This window comes from Belonocnema kinseyi, chromosome 7, assembly GCF_010883055.1.
Source record: "Belonocnema kinseyi isolate 2016_QV_RU_SX_M_011 chromosome 7, B_treatae_v1, whole genome shotgun sequence".
Classification (NCBI taxonomy): domain Eukaryota; kingdom Metazoa; phylum Arthropoda; class Insecta; order Hymenoptera; family Cynipidae; genus Belonocnema; species Belonocnema kinseyi.
Genome location: NC_046663.1, coordinates 40,048,229 through 40,062,750, shown reverse-complemented (window position 1 = coordinate 40,062,750; position 14,522 = coordinate 40,048,229). Strand labels below are relative to the sequence as shown.

Sequence of the window (14,522 nt, the reverse complement as noted above, 5' to 3'; positions counted from 1 at the left end):
TGTAACGCTCTATATTCCTCGACCTGTCAGAAAAATTGTTTTTGCAAAAAGGAATTGGGGAGCAGACCAAAAACTGCTAACTAAAACCTACAAGGCTGTTGTCAGATCTAAACTGGATTATGGATCCTCAATTTATAATTCTGCCAAATCTAGTGATCTACAAAAGATCTCTCCCATACGTAATACAGGCCTGAAAATCGCTTTGGAAGCATTTTTGTCCAGCCCAACAAGTAGAATTCTCGCAGAAACTCAAGAACCACCACGAGCTATCAGAAAAAAGCAGCTTAGATTGACTTACGCCATTGCAATAGCCTCCACGCCAAGTAATCCTACATATGAGAACATCTTTTTGGGGAAATACCACGATGAATACAAGAAACATCCTAACTTATACGTACCTCTTTACGTCAGAATGAAAACTTATCTACAAGAACTAAGCATCGAAATGGCAACAATTGCTTCAAGAAGATTGTACAATATTCCCTACTGGGAATTTGTAGGTCCCACTGCAATCACTGAATTGAGAGAACTACGCCGAAGTCAAACCGATCCATTTGAATACAAAACTGCGCTCCCAGAAATACTGGCCAGGTTCCCAAATCACATCCCTATCAATACTGATGGATCAAAAGCAAACAACGGATGTGGATTCGCTATGGTTACACCTAGAAACCAATTCCAGTACAAATTACCGGACTGCTTTAGTATTTTCAGATGCGAGATTGACTCTATTTTGCAAACAATAAAATATATAGAAATTTCAAATGACCCCTGCTTTGCTATTCTCACTGATTCCCTGTCCACAATTGAGGCCATCAACAACACCAATAGATTTGATCACATAGTGCAAGAAATTCAAGAATCATATTGGATTATTAGAAAGCGGGGAAAGGAAATAATCTTAATCTGGATACCATCTCATCTGGAAATCGAAGGAAATGAGATAGCAGACGCTCTAGCAAAATCAGCATGTCTACTCATTGTACCTGCCATGCCGGTTCCTACACATTATAAAGACTTGAAGAACTATGTATGTCAAGCTGTCAAAAACTTCTGGAATGATAAATGGAAATCCTCTAACATCACCAAGCTGCACCAGGTCAGAGACGATTTTTTTCCAAAATAATCAAATCATCTTAGAAAACCACAGATACCAAGTGACGTTAACTAGGATGAGAATTGGACACTCTAACTTAACCCATTCCCACCTAATTGCCAAAACTGGACCAGAACAGTGTGATCTTTGTGAAGTTCCTGTCTCCATACGTCATATATTGGTCGATTGCAACAAATACAACGATAAACGGATTCAGCACAAAATCGGGATTGACTTCAAGAAAATGCTATCCGACCCAATTACATTCAATAATGTACTCAATTATCTTCAAGCTATCGATATCCGGCATCTCATCTAGAGAAAATTCATACAGTGTATATGTGACAATATGTTTTTTTGTGAATTTTTTTAAATATATTAACTGTATTAATATCTATATTCAATACTCAGCATCATACGCTACGCATCTGAGAACTGCGAATAATGTTTTTTCTGCAAGCAAATAATGTATGAAACCTATTGTAGTCGCTAATGAACACTGCAGTTGATGCGACTTTAAACCTTCATTTCATAAAAAAAAAACTTTGTAATGAAGTGTAAAATTTTAAAGAATTTAACCACAACATTTATCAACTTTTAAAATATTTCGCAAGGTTTCAAGAGAATGAAAAAATGATCTTTAAGCGAAAATTAAAAACCCATCTCTAAGCATTTCAAACGCTTTCTAAAATTTCCGAAAATAATCTATAAGATGAAATTTAAAAGAAAATTTAGATTTTGAAGATTTCGAACAGAAAAGTTACAAGCTTTTTAAACATTTTGATCAGTTTCAAGAGAACCCAATTTTTTCTTAAAGCTTCGTAGGAAAACGAAATATGATTCTCTATGATGAAAAATTAGTTTTAGAAGGATATTTAAAAATATATTTTCGTTAAGTATTCCTTACAATTTTTAATTAATGCATGAAATTCCTAAGATTAAAATAAAGTATTTTCTCTGACTATTCTTTATTTCGAAGCCATCTTGTTTTATTTTAATTTATTTTGTCTACATCGTTTCACTTACCAAACAGAATCGTTTGTAAAAGCTGACTGTTGAGCATAAATCGCGAGTGTCGCAATTAGAATGTAAACGTCAAAGCCGCAGGTGTTTTGAAAGTCTTCTTCAAAGTTCAATGGATAAAAAATGTTTAATTCGTGATTGTTGATCATTAAGGGTTTGAATCAAAGTCTTCGGTTCAAGTTAAAATATTTACGAGGAGGAAAAAACTCCTAAAATGCGGTCCAGAGAATGGGGATTAGTTTTGGATTAATTAGAGTACCCTGGATTAAATCTACAAAAATACTTACCTTGGATTACTTAGGATTACTACCGAGTATATAGAAATGGCATTGATTACATAAATATAAGGTACTTTATTTCGCCTAAGTTAGACTCGTGAGTATGATCATTTAACTGGATTGTCTAGGATTACAAGCGGATTACGCCGGATTAAAAGGAAATTGCAGTGGATTAAATGGGATTTATTTACGGTTAAAGTGAATTGCCTAGTATTACATTAAATACCTGTAATACTCCAGATTTCAAGTGGATTACCTTAGATTACAAGTGAATTAATTGAGATTACAAATGGAATGCCCAGAATTACAAGTGGGCTACATAGCATTCTAAGTGAATTTCCTAACTCACAAGTGGAATACCTAAGATCATAAGTGGATTTTTTAGGACCACAAGTGGATTAATTACTATTATAAGTGGATTATCTAGAACTAATATTGGGTTACATAGCATTACAAGTGAATTTTCTAAGTCACAAGTAGATTACCCTAAGATTACAAGTGGATTTCCCAGACTTATAATTAGATTACCGAGAATTCCAAGTGGATTAAATATGAATACAAGTATACTACCTAAGATTGCAAGTAAATTCACTAAGGCTACAAGTGGATTACATTATATTTTAAGTGGATTACAAGTAAGTAAGTAAGTAGATTGGTAATGATGAATTTACATCACTTCTATTGCTTCAGAGTACAAGTGGATTGTCTGGATAAGAAGTGGATTACCAATGATTACAAGCAGTTTCTGGGAAAGCGATGGATTACTTGTGTTAATACATAAAACAAATGGATCACCTCGCATAACAAGTAATTCAGCGAGCATTAAAAATAGATGAAAAAGGATTACAAGTGGATTGCACAGAATTATGAGGGGATTGTACAGGATTATTCGTGGATTTCACAGGTTGACAAAGGAATTAGCTAGAATTTCAAGTGGGTTTTATAGTATAGCACTGGATTAATTGGGATAGAAGGAGATTGCCTATGATTACGCTGGGACAATTGGATTACTTCAGATTACAACTGGAATGCCTAGAATTACAAATGGATTGTCTAGAAGCGCCAGTGGATTCTATAAGGTTACAAATGGATTACTCGGATTACAAGTGGATCATGCCGGATAAAAAATTGATTACACTGGATCACAAGTGTATTAGCTAGTATATAAAGAGGATTATTCCGGACTAACACATGAGTTATCTAGTACTACCATGGATTACTCATAAAAAAGTGGATTACCTAGGATAGCAAGTAGATTCCATATGATTACAAACAGATTACATAAAATTGAAAGCGGATTATAACTGTATTTCCAAGGATTACGCTGCATTACTTTTATAACTCCAGACCACAAGTAGATTATTTAGAATTATAACTGGATTACTTGTTATTACAAGGGAAGTAAATATGATTAAAATTGGATTATGACAGATTTCATCCGGATTATTCAGGATTACAAGTAAATTATTTCCGACTTTACATGAATTACACAGGATTACTATGGATTATTAAGACATCAAATGGATTACTAGGATTAAAAGGGGTTTGCCTATTATTACACTAGACACCTTGTATTCATCCAGATTACAAGTAGAGTGTCTGGGCTAAAAAGTAGGTTACAAAGGATCAAAAATTGGTTGCATATGTTTTTAAATCCATTACCTAGAATTACAACTATATTGCATATGATCACTCTGGATTAATTTTATTATTGAAGACAGCAAGTGTATTTTCTAGGATTACAACTAGATGGTCTAGTATTATAAGTGGATTATCTAGTACTACAAGTGAATTATCCCAGAATATAGTGTATTGTCTAGGATTAACATGGATTTCTCTAACAAAAAGTGGATTACATACTATTACAAGGGGATTACTGGAGATTACAAGTGGATTTTCTATCATTAAAGTGGATTACTAGTATTTAATCCAGATTACAAATGGAGAACCTAGGCTAAAAAATATATTACGTAAAATGACAAGTGGATTGTCTGAAATGAAAATTGTATTCCATAAGAGAACGCTGGATTACTTGTATCACTAAATTAGGAATTTAGATTACCGAGGATTACAACTAGGGTACCTAGTATGATGAATGGATTACCCAGGATTACGACTGGGTTGCTGAGAATTGTAAGTGGATTAATCAGTATTACAACTGAATTGCCTAAGATTACAAGTGGGTGAATTTGAATCACAAATAGATTGCCTAGGATCACAAGTGGATTTTAGATATTTATAGTGGATAACTCGGATCACCAGTTCGCACACCCAAGCAGTCCAGCGGATTACCAGAGTTTTTTTCCCTCGAAAATTGATGATATTTGAAATGCAGACTAAATGCACGAATGAACGGTACTAAACGAATTTTTTATGAAATAACGCTATTTTCCATAAAAAAATCCTTGAAATTTTTGTGAATCCGTTGAGATCTTTTGAAGTATTCAAAATATTTGTTAAATCTTGAAATTTCTGTGAAATTTTTGTAAACTCTTTGAAATCCTTTAAAATATTTGTAAATTTTTTTGAAATCTTTATGAAATTTTTGAAGTATATTCGAAATCTTCATTTAATCTTTGTGTGTAAAAACTTTTTTGTTCGCTTGAGATCACTGAAATGTTTGAAATCCTTGTGAAATATTTTTTAATATTCTAAAAATTTTGAAATCATTAAAAGTCTTGAAAATCTGGTGTACACCCTTTTTGAAATCTTTGAAATTCTTTTGACAGCTTTATGAAATTTTGATAAAATGTTTAAAATATTTGTGAAAGTTTTAAAATCTTTGTGAAAATCTCGAAATCTATATACAATCTTTTAAATCTTTATGAAATCTTTTGAAATCTTATAAATAAATTTGAAATCGTTTAAGATCTTTAACATGTTTTAACATATTTTTGAAATCTGGTGTACCCTTCTTGCAATTTTTGAATTTGAAATCCCTATGCAATTTTTATGAAATTTTTGTGTTCATTTAAAATGATTAAAAAATTATAAATCTTTGTCATATCTTTCAAAATATTTGAAATCCTTGAAATCTTTGCTTCTGACATCCTTATGAAATTTTAATGAAAAATTTTGAAATCTTTTAAAATGTTAGTGAAATATTTGAAACCCTTTAAATCTTTGTAAAAAGTTTTAAAACATTTTGAAATCTGTATGAACTCCTTGAACTATTTTTTAAAGCTTTTTTCAACTTTTTTTGGTGCAATTAAAATCTTTTTAAACCTCAAATTTTTTGAAAGTCTTGGAGATTGTTTAAAATCTTTAAAATCTGGTGTAACATACCCTTTTTGAAATTTTTGAAATTTTTGAAATCTTCTGAAATCTTTTTGAAATCTTTTTTATTAATTAAAAATCATTACAATAATTTAAATCTTTGTGAAATATTTTGAAATCTTCTAAAACCTTTACAATTTGTTTAAAGTCTTTATGAAATCTGTTGTAATATAACCCTTTGGAAAACTTTGAATATAAAAACGCTATGAAATTTTTATGAAATTTTTGTGATAGTTTTTTCATTAATTTGAAAGTATTAACATTTTTTTAATGTTTGTGAAATCTTTTTAAATTTTTAGTAAAATATTTGAAATCCTTGACATCCTCGTGAAATGTTTTGAAATATTTTGAAACCTTTGAATTTGAAATCCGTACGAAATTTATAAGAAATCTTTGTAAAATCTTTTGTATTAGTTTGAAATCACTAAAATATTTGAAATCCGTTAATATCTTTTAAAAAGTTTGGTAATTATTTTAATTCCTTCAAATGTTTGTGAAACGTTTTGAAGAATTATGAAATATTTATGAAATCTTTGAAATCTTTGGGAAAACTTACTTTAATCTTTTTTTTTTGTGAAATTGAAATCTTTTGATATCTCAAACTTTTTGAAAACTTTTGAAATTGTTTAAAAACTTTCAAATCTGGTGTCATATACACTTTTTGAAACTTTTAGAATTCTTGAAATCTTTTGAAACAATTATGAATTCTTTAAAATATTTGTAAAATCTTTCTGAAATCTGTAGTCTTCATTAAAATTTTTAAAAAAATTTTAAATGTTTGTGAAATATTTTCAAACCTTTTAAATCCTTTCGAATTTGTTTAAAATCTTTGAAATCTGGTGTACACCCTTTTTAAAATATATAATATTAAAAAAATCTTTAAAATCATTGCAATCTTCTGAAAGTTTTAAAATCTTTGTGAAATGTTCGACATCTATGTAAAATTTTTGAAATCGCCTAAAATCTTCAACATGTTTTAAAATCTTTGAGATCTTGTAGTACTCCTTTTTGAAATCTCTAAATTTGAAGTCCTTGTGAAATTGTTATAAAATCATAGTAAAATCTTTTAAAATTTTAAGTAAATTAATTGAAATCCTTGAAGTCTTTGTGAAATGTTTTGAAATATTTTAAAATCTTTGAAATCTGGTGTACTAAACCATTTTTGAAATCTCTGAATTTAAAACCCTTGTGAAATTTTTATACAATCTTTCATATTTATTTAAAATCATTAAAATATTTGAAATTTGTGTGGATTATTTTGAAATCATTAAAAAATTTGGTGAATTAATTAAAATCCTTGAAATCTTTGTGAAAAGTTGTAAAATATTGGGAAATCTTTATGAGATCTTTAAAATATTTGTTAAATCTTTTTGTTCGTTTGAAATCATTTAAATCTTTTGTAATTGCAAATCTCTTGAAACCTTCTGAAATTGTTTAAAATCTTTGAAATTTAGTGCAAGACACTTGTGTATTTATGTAAGATCATTAAAATGATTTAAAACTTTGTTAAAATTTCGAAATCTTCTAAAACATTTTGAAATTGATTAAAATCTTTAAAATTTTATGACATTTTTGACATCAGGTATACTGTAACCTTGTTAAAATATTAAAAATCCTAGAAATCTTTTGAAAGTATAATTAAAATCTTTGTGAAAAATTCGAAATCCGTTTGAAATCCTAGAGATCTTGTCTACACACCTTTTTCAAATCCTTGAATCCTTCTCAAGTCTTCGAAATCTCTGAACTCTTTTTGAAATGTTCAAAATCCTTTTAAATATTATAAAAGCTTTGAAATATTTTGAAATACTTCAAAATTTTTCAAAATCTTTACAATTATTTTGTAACCTTTTGAAATTTGGTGAACATTAAAACACCCATCGGTCAATCCCCCAAAAACTGTTTTAAAAGCAAAACAAAAATTCAGATTCGAAGTTCTCATGAGAAATTCGAGGATATTTAAAGGTTTACAAGGTTTAAAAAAACTCAATGCAAATTCCAGGGTTTTAAGGTAGCTGGACATCCTGTTATTATAAATCATCATAATGACATGCATTATAAATTAATAATTTTAGAGTTACCTTTGTGTTTACACATTGACAAGTGAGACAATCGTGATCGTCGTTGACGTAACCGTTGTCGCATCGTAATTTGCAGTCGGTGAGGGGTTTGCATTTGATGGTGGCATTATGATGCGTAGGACAGTGAGGACAACATTCTCCAGGTGCTGCTGGCTCGGGTTTTTCGCAGCTTTTGCACATGGTCGCCTGGCAGGAAACGTTGCCCTCCTCACAAATGCAGTTCACGCACGACCCTTCCTGCCATCGTTCACCTTCCGAGCGCGGAACACCTGAATAGTCCGTGCAACTTCCACGTCCTTCATCGTCCTCCTCCTCTCTACCCATCCATGATACAGGTTCTGCAACAGAGACAATTCATCTTCTCTAGCATTTTATTTGATCAACTATTTGGGCTTTTTTATTTTTGGCCCCTATTTCCGGGACTTACGGTTTTGAACTCAAAGTTTGGATCCTTAATTTCTGGGCCCTACGAATTGTAATTTACGGTTTAGGACTTACAAATTTAAACATATCATTCGGGACCTTACTCTTGAGTCTTGTGTTTTAAGACTTATACTTTAGAAGTCAAAGGTTTGGTCCTCATCATTTGGGCTTGACGATTTGGGACTTACAGTTTCGAACATAGTATTCCTCACCTTATTTCCGAATGTCTTGAATGTTAATTTTAATATATATTTTTTTACTTAATTTTCGGACAGACATTTGGGAACATTGTATTCGAGAACTTATTTTTAGGTGCTATATTTTGAGACTTACTATTTAGAACTCAGAGTTTTTAAACTTATTATTTTAGGTTTATGCTGTGGAACTTACAGTTTAAAATATAGTATTCGTACCCTTATTTTTGGATCTCTTGAATGTTAATTTATATTTATTTATTTAGGACAAATTTGTAGTGTAATATATAAATGGACTTTCGCATGAACATTTTATTTCATCAACACTTTGAGCGTTATGATCTCAAATTTTGGGAATTACTGTTTTGAAATGAAAGTTTGGGACCTTGTTGTTTGGCCTTACGATTTGAGTTTTACGGATTAAAACTTACAGCGTGCAACTTAGTGTTCGAGACCTTATTCTTGGGTCTTATGTTTTGAGACTTGCTGTTTGTAACTTAAGGTTTGGGTTCTTATTATTTTGGTCTTAGGAATTGGGCTTTACGGTTTGGGACTTAAAGTTTTGAACATAACACTCAAGACCTTATTTATGGTTCCTATATTTTGGGACTTACTGTTTTGAACTCATAGTTTAGGTCCTTGTTGTTTCGGCCTTGCGATTAAGGTTTTACAGTTTAGAATTTAGAGCTTGCTACGGAGTCTTCGATACCTTATTATTGTGTCTTTTGTTTTGAGACTTACTGTTTTGAACTCAAAGTTTGGGTTCTTATTATTTGGGCCCTACCATTTTAGCTTTACGGTTTGGGACTTACAGTTTAGAACATTGTCTTCGGGTCTTTATTTTTTGGGTCTTATAATTTGGGTTATACTGTTTTGAACTGAAAATTGAATTTCTATTGTTTGGGCCTTAAGATTCGGGGTATACGACTCAGGAGTTACAGTTTGGAACATACTATTCGGGACCACATTCTTGTGTCTTGTGTTTTGGGACTTACTAGTTAGAACTTAAAGTTTTAGTCCTTATTATTTGGGCCTTAAGATTTGGTCTTTACGGTTTGGGACTTACAGTTTGGAACATAGTATTCCTCATCATACTTTCAGATGTCTTGAATGTTAATTTATATATTTTTTTAATGACAAACGTGTAGTGTAATATAAAGTTAAACTTTCGCATGAACGTTTTATTTTATTAATTATTTGAGCGTTATGATTGTTGGAACATGCTTCTGGGAATTACAGTTTGGAACATAGAATTCCAGAACCTATTTATGGGTCCTATATTTTGGGACTTACTGTTTTGAACTGATTGGTTAGGTCCTTGTTGCTTGGGCCTTACCATTAAGGCCTTACGGTTTAGAACTTAGAGCTTGTAATGTATTGTTCGATATCTTATTCTTCTGTCTTATGTTTTAAGACTTAATGTTTAGAACTGAAAGTTTGGGTACTTATTATTTGGGCCCTACGATTTGGACTTTACGGCTTGGGACTTACTGTTTTGAACATAGCGTTCGAGACCTTATTTTTGGGTCTTATATTTTGGGACTTACTGTTTGGAACTCAAAGTTTTAATTCTTTTTTCTTGCTCTTACTAGTTGGTATTTGATTTTTTTGTTTAAAAGCCCTATGAGTGAAAAATTTTGTTTCATGAGTTTTTGGCACTAATTATGATCTTTTCGTAGTTTTTTAAATACAATTTTTTCTAATGCATGAAGTATTACATTATATTGATAAATAAATGTTTAAATAATGTTTTTTTCCACTTTTCGCAACAAAAATTATTATGAAACACGATATTATGGTGTATGACTTTATTCTCTTCGAAGTTAGGAAAAAAGAGATTTAGTTAGGAATAGATGATAAATATTAATATTAATTTAAACAGATCGGCACTCAGTAAATAAAAAAGAAAGAGATTTTTTTAAAATGATTCTCTCTGATGTTTATTTAATATTCGTAAATAAATAAAAATAAAATAAAATTACTTTAGAAGAAACTACAAGTTTGTAACAATTATCTCAGATAAGATAGCTATAAACAATAGTAAATTTCTAAAACAATCATGTCTTCAGTTACACTAATTATTACGTCATCAAAAAAAAATCACGAAAGTTAAAAAATTTCGGAAAAAATCGTAAGCTTCTAACATTATTCAAAGAGAAAGTTATTATTCGAAAAAAAATTGTAATAAAAAAATTATTCTGTTGAAAAATCGTATTTTTTAGTTGAAAACCTCTTAATATTTTTTTAATGCAAAAAAAATCATTTATTTTTCTATGCTTTAGTGTCATTTTTTTGATAGTAGAAAAATAGTGCTATGATTGAAAAAAGTGTCAAATATAGTGTCAATCGTCTGATTAAAAAAAAAAAAATTATGAATCGAAAACGCCCAAGCATTGACAAATGTCCTATTGGGTCTCTTAAAACGTGTATAAAATTTTAAATGAATCAATTAATATCTTGCGGTTAGAAGAATGGGATATCGAATAAAAAATGTGTTTAATCACATAGTTTAAAAAAATCTTGAATGTCATTTTTGTTTCCTAATCTGCATAATATACCTAATTTTCACAATTTTTTCAGATTCTTTTATTTAAATTTATATAGGAAAAATCTTATTTTTTACGGAGATCGGAAATTTAAACAATTCTAGAAGCTCTAAAAATTATAAATTTTCCATTAAAATTTCCCATTAAACCTTTTGGCCTAGTCAAAATAATAATTATTTTCTTTTAGATTCAAATAGCGTTCACCGCATTTTTTCAAAATCCACCGTAAATTAAAAATTTCAAATTAACAGAATGGCAGGATTTTTTTCGAAAAAATTTTTAATCCATTTTCTCAAAAACCCAAAATTAAATTTTTTTGCCAATTTTTTTGAACTTGTATTTTGATAATAAAGATATCTTGTAAGTTTGATGCTTGCTGAACACCTGTTGTAGCCAAGAGAATTTTTTTTTCTTACAATCGAATTTTCTACTTTTTCTTGGGAACAATGGTAGATACGAAAAAGTGTTACGACAAAAGATATCAAAACTAATCAAAAGAAACTTTTTAAAAATATTTATAAAAGTAAAAAAGTGGGGTTTCAGAAAATTTTTTTTTTATATTTTGAAAATTTAAAGAAAGGGAAAAAAATATTTTCTTTACAGTCACATCTTTTTTATTGTTCTAAGTATTTCTGAAAATTTTCTACTAATAACAGAAAGGCATCTTATCATCATCATGTGAGCTAAACCATTTATAATTTTTCTCGTAAACTGAAAAATATTTCAAAAGAACAAGTTGTAACGGATTTATTCTTACATTATTTAAATTACAGGTTTATATTAATTTTTTTATTTTTAAATCATTACTTTACGAGAATTCATCTCACATCAACATTTTTTAACTACGTTCCCAAAAGTCTATTAGATCTCTAATAATTATAAACTTATCTGAAAGTAAGCAGATCCATCAAAATGTTTACTTTAGATAGCGAGAATAGAGGAGTTAAGGAATAAAATGAGATAATTAATGTTTTTCCATTTAAATGATATTTTTAGGACAGTAAGAGAAAATTATATTTTTTCAGTTTAAAACTAGTTAACACGGCACCAGTAATAAAAGAACGTTCCAAAATTTAAAATTACTTATTCACATAAATCGTAACGCACATCTACATGTAAAATCTTCACACACACACACACACACACACACACGCGCGCGCGCGCGCGCGCGCGCGCGCGCACACGCACACGCACACACACTCTGTAAATTCAATACCAACAGATTTTTCTCATAATAACAAATTTTCACTCTTTCGCTGGTTATATAATGTTACTCAGCGAAGTATAAGAGCGAAATGAACGAGTCCATGACTTTACGAGATTGACCCCGATCACCGCATTCAAACTGGCGCCATTCATGTGTATTTGGCCAGCGGCGCGAATATACAAATTTAACTCAGTACAAAGTACCATTTTTCATATAACTTTTTCAGACATGCAAACTTTTATCTTAACATTTTTTCGTATCTGTCATTGTTCAAAAATGGAAAAATTCGGTTGTACCCAAAAAAAAAGAATTCTCCCAGCAACAAAAGTTATTTAACAAGCACCAAACTTACAAAATATATTCATTATCAAGGCACAAGTTAAAAAAATTGCAACAAATTTAAAGGTGGAGAGCTTCGATTTTTAATTTATTAGAATTAAAAAGAAAATAATAAATATCTAAATTAGGCCAAAAGTTATACAGATAATGATAATGAAAAAATCAGATTTTTTGAAAAACAAAGCAAGTCATTCAAATACGCGTAAATTTTTAGAATTTTTTTTGTTGCAAATCGAAAAAATGATTCAAAATGAATTAGGGCAGTTGCTGAATTTTTTAAATTAACTCGTCATGTTTAATGTTCTGATCTTCTCAATTTTTTTTGCAGCATACTTTTAACATAAGAAAGTTTTTCTAACCTGAAAAAAAAATTATTTATAATTTTTAGAGTTTTTACATTTTCGTTTTACTTTCAGGTTTCCATACATATATTAATTCCTCCTATATAAACTAAAAGAAAATTTTTGAATTTGTATACTAGTAATAAGAGACCCAAAAAGAATCTTTTCAGTGCTAAGGCGTTTTCTATCAATAATTTTTTTTCTATCCACCCTAGTATAAAAATACTTGGATTACAAAAATTCTATAAATTGTACATATTTCCATGAGAATGATTATTTGGCTTATCTCGTCACAGTGTCCGCAATATAGGCGATTCAGTGACTCATATTGATAGCTATCTGGAGAGCAATAACAGACGCCTTGGGGTATAGTTGATATCGCAATTATGTACTAAGCGCCAGGTCACATTAACTGTCAGTTATATTATCTAAGCTCTTCAGTGAAACAAGTGTGAAAGCAATATTAAGCCAGTTTCAAAACGGCTTCCGATATGCAATCTTCTTCAAGTTCTACGAAAATTTTGAAAATTGTGGAAGGATCGGAGAATAGAAAACCTGTAAAATTTTTCATTAAAGAAATTCCGAAAAATAGATACGAGGATGCAGCAGATCATATGTGTACATATTTTCTTGCAGACGAGGCTATATGCAAGAGTACCAGTAAGTACAAACTTTGAGTAAATAAAATTGCTTCAAACACGATTAGGCGATTCGGTGATTCGGCGATTTCAAAGGTAACATATTCAAACTTGCCGAAAAACACAAATTTTGAAATTACGTTTAACTGTAGTAGTTAAATTTTAAACTAGAAAGATTAATTTTGCACCAAAAAAATAAAAATTGTCAACAAAATAAATTAATTCTTCACGAAATTCTTGAATTTCCAATTAAAGAAGACAATTAGTTTTTTGGACAAAAATAAAAAAGAGAAACGAAAACTGAGAAGGCAAGCAACCAAATCCCCTTCCTGCTCTTCTTCATTTTGTTTTATATTTTAGATTATGGGCCTTACATAAACTACACTCTACCCAAATTCCCCGATTTTCCTTATTTGAAAGAATTGCTCGTTTTTCTCTATTTTTAAAATCGCTTGGTTACAAATTCTACTATTCGGATAAAAATTTAACTATTGTGTTGAACACGCAAATACTTGATTGGAAATTCATATTTTTTGTCAAAAATGGAACTCTTTGGTTAAAAGTTGAACCACTTTATCAAAAATTTCGTAGGGTAATGAAAATAACAGAAGCAAAGATTTGGGAAGTCCAAAGTTGGTGTATGAAAGCAAGGTCATGTACGGATCAAATATTTAGCTTAAGGCAAATAACAGAAAAAAGTTTGAGAGTAGAAAAAAAAAGATTTCAGTGCATTTGTTGACCTAGAAAAAGCTTTTGACAAGGTAGATAGAAGTATGGAGTCAATTGATGGATCCTACAAGCTATAAAAACAATATATACAGGTAGCAAAGCGAGTGTAAGAGTGAATGGGAAACTGAGTGACTGTTTCGATATTATTCAAGGAATTAGACAAGGATGCGTTATGTCTTCATGGTTATCTATATTATTTATGGACAAGTGTTTAAGAATGGCCCTCTTCGACAAAGAGGGTGTGGATCTCCGAACAGTAAGGGTACGTGGGTTAGTGTTCGCAGATGATAAGGTTGTTATGGCAGAGTCTATCGAAGACCTACAAAGAATGTTGAATAAACTAGATGCAAGCAT

General features: G+C 30.2%; 2 protein-coding genes across 4 annotated transcripts in view; one reads left to right on the top strand and one right to left on the bottom strand.

Annotated features, from left to right (window-relative positions):
• LOC117176863 (cysteine-rich motor neuron 1 protein-like) overlaps positions 1 to 14,522 on the bottom strand; it is an 805,857-nt gene that overhangs the window by 49,466 nt on the left and 741,869 nt on the right. For all 3 annotated transcript variants that reach the window (XM_033367216.1, XM_033367214.1, XM_033367215.1), the window contains one exon: positions 7,752 to 8,089. In XM_033367216.1, coding sequence (XP_033223107.1) covers positions 7,752 to 8,089 — 338 coding nt within the window. The remainder of the gene's footprint in view (positions 1 to 7,751; positions 8,090 to 14,522) is intronic.
• LOC117176864 overlaps positions 13,176 to 14,522 on the top strand; it is a 9,563-nt gene continuing 8,216 nt past the window's right edge. Inside the window, exon 1 of the mRNA XM_033367217.1 lies at positions 13,176 to 13,461. Coding sequence (XP_033223108.1) covers positions 13,293 to 13,461 — 169 coding nt within the window. The 5' untranslated portion in view covers positions 13,176 to 13,292. The remainder of the gene's footprint in view (positions 13,462 to 14,522) is intronic.